This window comes from Sardina pilchardus, chromosome 16 (genome assembly GCF_963854185.1).
Source record: "Sardina pilchardus chromosome 16, fSarPil1.1, whole genome shotgun sequence".
Taxonomy (NCBI): Eukaryota; Metazoa; Chordata; class Actinopteri; order Clupeiformes; family Clupeidae; genus Sardina; species Sardina pilchardus.
The window spans coordinates 24,610,707-24,616,145 of NC_085009.1; the positions used below are offsets into that span (position 1 = coordinate 24,610,707).

The 5,439-nt window shown below is 49.5% G+C and overlaps 1 protein-coding gene across 3 annotated transcripts in view; it reads left to right on the top strand.

The window, feature by feature from the left end:
* The window catches only part of LOC134060563 (phospholipid-transporting ATPase ABCA1-like), a 258,600-nt gene that overhangs the window by 157,235 nt on the left and 95,926 nt on the right, over window positions 1–5,439 (top strand). For all 3 annotated transcript variants that reach the window (XM_062517294.1, XM_062517293.1, XM_062517295.1), the window contains exon 34: window positions 1–10. This exon is cut by the window's left edge and continues 96 nt beyond it. In XM_062517294.1, the coding sequence (XP_062373278.1) occupies window positions 1–10 (10 nt within the window). The remainder of the gene's footprint in view (window positions 11–5,439) is intronic.

The following is a 5,439-nucleotide window of genomic DNA, read 5'->3' on the forward strand; positions in this document are numbered from 1 at the left end:
CGCCTCGCAGGTATGGGATAGACAGACATGCAAACAGCCCACCGTCAAATCAACAGATATCACAATGAGTCAAGCCTGCTGATTGAAGGTCTTGGAAATGTGGAAGGAAATATTTGTGTGTGTGTGTCCTGTGTGTGTGTGTGTGCCCGCCAGACAGAGAGTTTTGAGTGTTTTCAAGTAAAAGCATTTTCTGCCCAGACCGCCAATATGGGTCATGGGATTTGTTTACAAGCCATCATAAATAATGCATTTCAGTAAACTCTGGACAAATCCGTCCTGAATTAGTTTTGCCGGCCAGCCTCTCATGTCATCTTTGTGGCTGTCTTTTTTTTTATTTTCATGATCATTTTTTAGCTGTTCCATTTTCATGAAATAGCACATTTCTCCACATCTCCATACTCCATAACTTGGGCTCTCCAGAAGCCGTGGGACCTGTGTTTTCCAGGTGTCCATGGTAACAAGCAGCAGCTCCTAGCTCTAAGCAACTTAGAATGCATTCTATCCATCTGTGTTTTTAGCTCACTTCCCCTCTCACCCCCTCTCTCACTCCTTCTCTCACTCCCTCTCTCACTCCCTCCCTCACTCCCTCCCTCACTCTCTCTCGCTCACTCTTTCTCCTCTTTTCCTGAGCTCACACGTTTGTCTCTCTCTCTTTCTCTCTCCTCTCAGCTGACCAAAACTTACACACACACACACACACACACACATACACACACATACACACACACACATACAAACACACAAACACTCTCTTCAACACATGCGCACATACACACACACACACACACACACACACACACACACACACACACACAAAATACTCTCTCTTCAACACACACGCACACGCACACGCACACAGACACACACACACACACACAAAATACTCTCTCTTCAACACACACGCACACGCACACGCACACAGACACACACACGCACACAGACACACACACGCACACACACGCACACACACTCACGTGGGTAGTCCCTCAGTGAGGTCCTGGTGAAATACACTTGGTCATGAAATTTCCAGTCCATAGGGAAGTGGGGTGATTCTCAGTGTACGGTACCATCAGCAGATTACTCTCCTCCTGCACCTCCAGGCTCTCATTTGGGCCCACGCCAGAGTGCGCTCTCTCTCTCTCTCTCTCTCTCTCTCTCTCTCTCTCTCTCTCTCTCTCTCTCTCTCTCTCTCTCTCTCTCTCTCTCTCTCTCTCTCTCTCTCTCTCTCTCTCTCTCTCTCTTCTCTCTCTCTCTCTCTCTCTCTCCTGAGCCATCCCTTTATTCCAACTCTGATTCCTGTTTGCCTTTCTCAGCATTCCAGAACTCTCATTCAGTACCACCCTCAGGCCTCATCCACCCCCTCGACCACCAACACAATCACACCGCATCTCCACCCTGTCCTCTCAACTATCATCCTCCCATCCACCCCACCTCCACCCTCCTGACCATCCCCCCCTCCCCATCCACCCCACCTCCACCCTCCTGACCATCCTCCCCTCCCCATCCACCCCACCTCCACCCTCCTAACCATCCTCCCCTCCCCATCCACCCCACCTCCACCCTCCTGACCATCCCCCCCTCCCCATCCACCCCACTTCCACCCTCCTGACCATCCTCCCCTCCCCATCCACCCCACCTCCACCCGCCTGACCATCCTCCTCATCCACCCCACCTCCACCCTCCTGACCATCCTCCATCCTCCAGCCACCCCACCAACACAATCAAACAGTGACTCCAACCAGTCCTCTTCCCATCTTTACATCCACCCCACATCCTCCCTCTTCACAATCCTCCCCATCCAATCCACATCCACCCTCTTCACAATCCTCCCCGTCCAATCCACATCCTCCCTCTTCACAATCCTCCCCATCCAATCCACATCCACCCTCTTCACAATCCTCCCCGTCCAATCCACATCCACCCTCTTCACAATCCTCCTCGTCCAATCCACATCCACCCTCTTCACAATCCTCCCCATCCAATCCATATTCACCCTTTCCACAATCCTCCCCATCCAATCCACATCCACCCTCTTCACAATCCTCCCCATCCAATCCACATCCACCCTCTCCACAATCCTCCCCACCCACCCCACATCCACCCTCTTCACAATCCTCCCCATCCAATCCACATCCACCCTCTCCACAATCCTCCCCGTCCAATCCACATCCACCCTCTTCACAATCCTCCTCGTCCAATCCACATCCACCCTCTTCACAATCCTCCCCATCCAATCCATATTCACCCTTTCCACAATCCTCCCCATCCAATCCATATTCACCCTTTCCACAATCCTCCCCATCCAATCCACATCCACCCTCTCCACAATCCTCCCCACCCACCCCACATCCACCCTCTTCACAATCCTCCTTATCCACCGACTATTCAGTTCACCCTCCAAACTATCCTCTCATCCACCTCACATGCCTACCCTCCTATCTAAATAATTTCCAAAATGATGAAGCGGAGGTCTGCAGGCCGAAATAAACCTGCTATTGCAAGTGAAACACACAGTGTTCAGGAGTGTTCTCGGTTCGGTGGGTCCTAGTCCCAAGATATATTTTTCCCCTCTCACACTTGTTTTTCCAAGGGATGCATATGGTGTTATTGTGTTTCATGAAGCCTTCAAAACACATAAAGAGTGCATACATACTGTAGCTACTTCATTGTATAATAATCATTAAATTATTCAGGTTTCTTATCACTTCACAGTGAGGTAATAATAGTTGTTGTTGTTTTTTTCCACCATATTTTTTTTCTCTTGTCACCCCGGCCCATCCACAGCACATAAAATATATGCATTATACAATATATATTGTGTTGTAGTCATTACAGTGATAATAGTACGCAGGCTCTCAGAAGATCTTGTACCACAGTTAGTCTTCTATCACTAAGGGTCTTGGAGCACTTTCAGGAGGAGGTGAGGTCACGCTTGGTCTCTTGTTGAGATGTGTACTGTACTGCTGAAGGAGAGCATGTGGAGGGTTTTAGATGCACACACACACACACACACACACACACACACACACACAGATAGCATGTGTAGGGTTTTATATGCTCTTTGTGAGATCCACCCATCTCTCACAAACACACTCTCGCTCTCTCTCCAAAACACACAGAGAAACACACACACACACACACACACACACACACACACACACACACACACACACACACACACACATACACACACAGATTGTGCAGGCTTGTTATATGGTCTTTGTGAGGTCCACGCAATTCTGAAAGCTTCCTGGAACCCTGGTGGCTGGGGTGGATGTTAATTCTTGGAAAAAGTGTGAACAATTGCAATAAGTGTGTGTGTGTGTGTGTGTGTGTGTGTGTGTGTGTGTGTGTGTGTGTGTGTGTGTGTGTGTGTGTGTGTGTGTGTGTGTGTGTGTGTGTGTGTGTGTGTGTGCACAAACAGGTTGTAATATTTTCTAGACCGTGGAACAATGCATACAAAGCCGGGCACAGGAGTCGGTTTTAAATTAATTAAAGAAATGGATGAAATGTCACAGCAAGATTTCAGAAAGAATGCCACATTAATCTTCGATGACACAATGATATTGTACGTGCAAAAATGGAAATCCCCCTCTGTCAAAATATTTACTATTCATAGTGCCTGTCGGCAGCAGACAGTGATACAAACCCTCATCAAGGATGCCCCCACAGACACACAGACACACTCACGCACACACACACACACACACACACACACACACACACACACACACACACACACACACACACACACACACACACACACACACACACACATATATACACACACACACACACAGACATACTACACACACAGAGAGACACACACACGCACGCACACACACACACACACACGCGCACACACAGACACACAACCCTCTCCAGTACTCCTCCTTTCAGTGGCTGGCTCACGTTACCAGTGAAAGAGAGAGGGGCCAACACTCTAATTAACCTCTCGCTCCAAATGCACAATGGAACGAGAAAGGCTGAAGAGCTGAAAGAGTAGAGAGAAAGAAATTGAAGGGTAACAAACACACTATTCTGCTTGTCTCACTGCTGTGTGTGCGCGCGTGCGTGTGTGCGCGCGTGCGTGCGTTTGTGCGTGTGTGTTTTTTCCCCCATTCATCATGGCACTGGGCAGGTGGACAATGGGATCGTTTTGCCGGACAAACACAATCCGTGTTTGAAGATTTGCTCTAAGCACCTCTTCTGGACGCTGCTGCGATGCACAGGGCATAGGACTGTGGGTACAAACAAGAACGGAGAGCTGTAAGCACTGTTCTTGGAGCGGAGAAGTGCAGAAAGAAGGAGGGAGGGAGAGAGCGAGAGAGAGAGAAAGAGAGAGAGAGAGAGGGAGAGAGAGAGAGAGAGCGAGAGAAAGGAGAGGCAGGAGGTATAGGGAGAGGGAAAGAGGGAACAAGAGAGAAGGAAGGGGGAATGGGGGGATACAGGAGGGAATAGAGAGAGAAAGAGGAAAAAAAACAATGAAAGGAAAAGATAAAGAGATGATATCTGAGGGAGACTGAAATAGGCGAGATTAACAAAGTGGCAACTAAGGGAATAAGGAGAGAGAGAGAGAGAGAGAGAGAGAGAGAGAGAGAGAGAGAGAGAGAAAGTGTGTGTGTGTGTCTGAGGGACTGAGAGGAATCAAGAGAGAGAGAGAGAGAGAGAGAGAGGGGGATGTTGAATTCATGGACAGAATGTGAGAGTAGGGAGGGAGGAATAGAGAGCACTGTGAAAGCAAGCGTCTGAGGGAGGGATGAATATACAGTACTAAGACACAGAGAGAGAGAGAGAGAGAGAGAGAGAATGTCTGAAGTAAGGATGTTGAATACACTAAAGCAGAGAGAGATAGACAGAGAGGAAGAGAAAGAGAGATATTGTGTATCTGAGGACACTAAGACAGAGAGAAACAGAGAGAGAGAGAGAGAGTGCGTCTCAGGTGAGGATGTTGGATATACTAAGACAGAGAAAGATATAGACAGATAGAAGCACAAACAGGGAGAGAGAGAATGCTGGAAGCTGCTGGAGAAAGGAGAGGAAGGGAAGAAAGTGAGAGAGAGAGAGAGAGAGAGAGAAAATTCTGGAAGCTGCTGGAGAGAGGAGAGGAAAGGGAAGAAAGTGAGCCGGAGAGATTAGCCGAGCGCTAAACGCTAAACACTCCCGCTGACTCCCCCGCTCCCGTCTCCCGTCTCCTGTCTGCCGTCACCCGCTGCCGAGCCGCCGACACGTCGCCCGCAAAGCCCCCCCCCCCCCCCCCCAGCGCCGGAAGTAATCCCCTTACCTAGACCCCCTGCCAACCTTCCTAGCCTCTGAGCCAAGGCACACGCCACACCAGCCTCCCCAACCCCTCCGCCCACACCCCTTTGCCATCCCTCCATCCGTCCATCCCTCCATCCGTCCATCTGTCCGTCTGTCTCTCTATCCCTATTAGTTTCT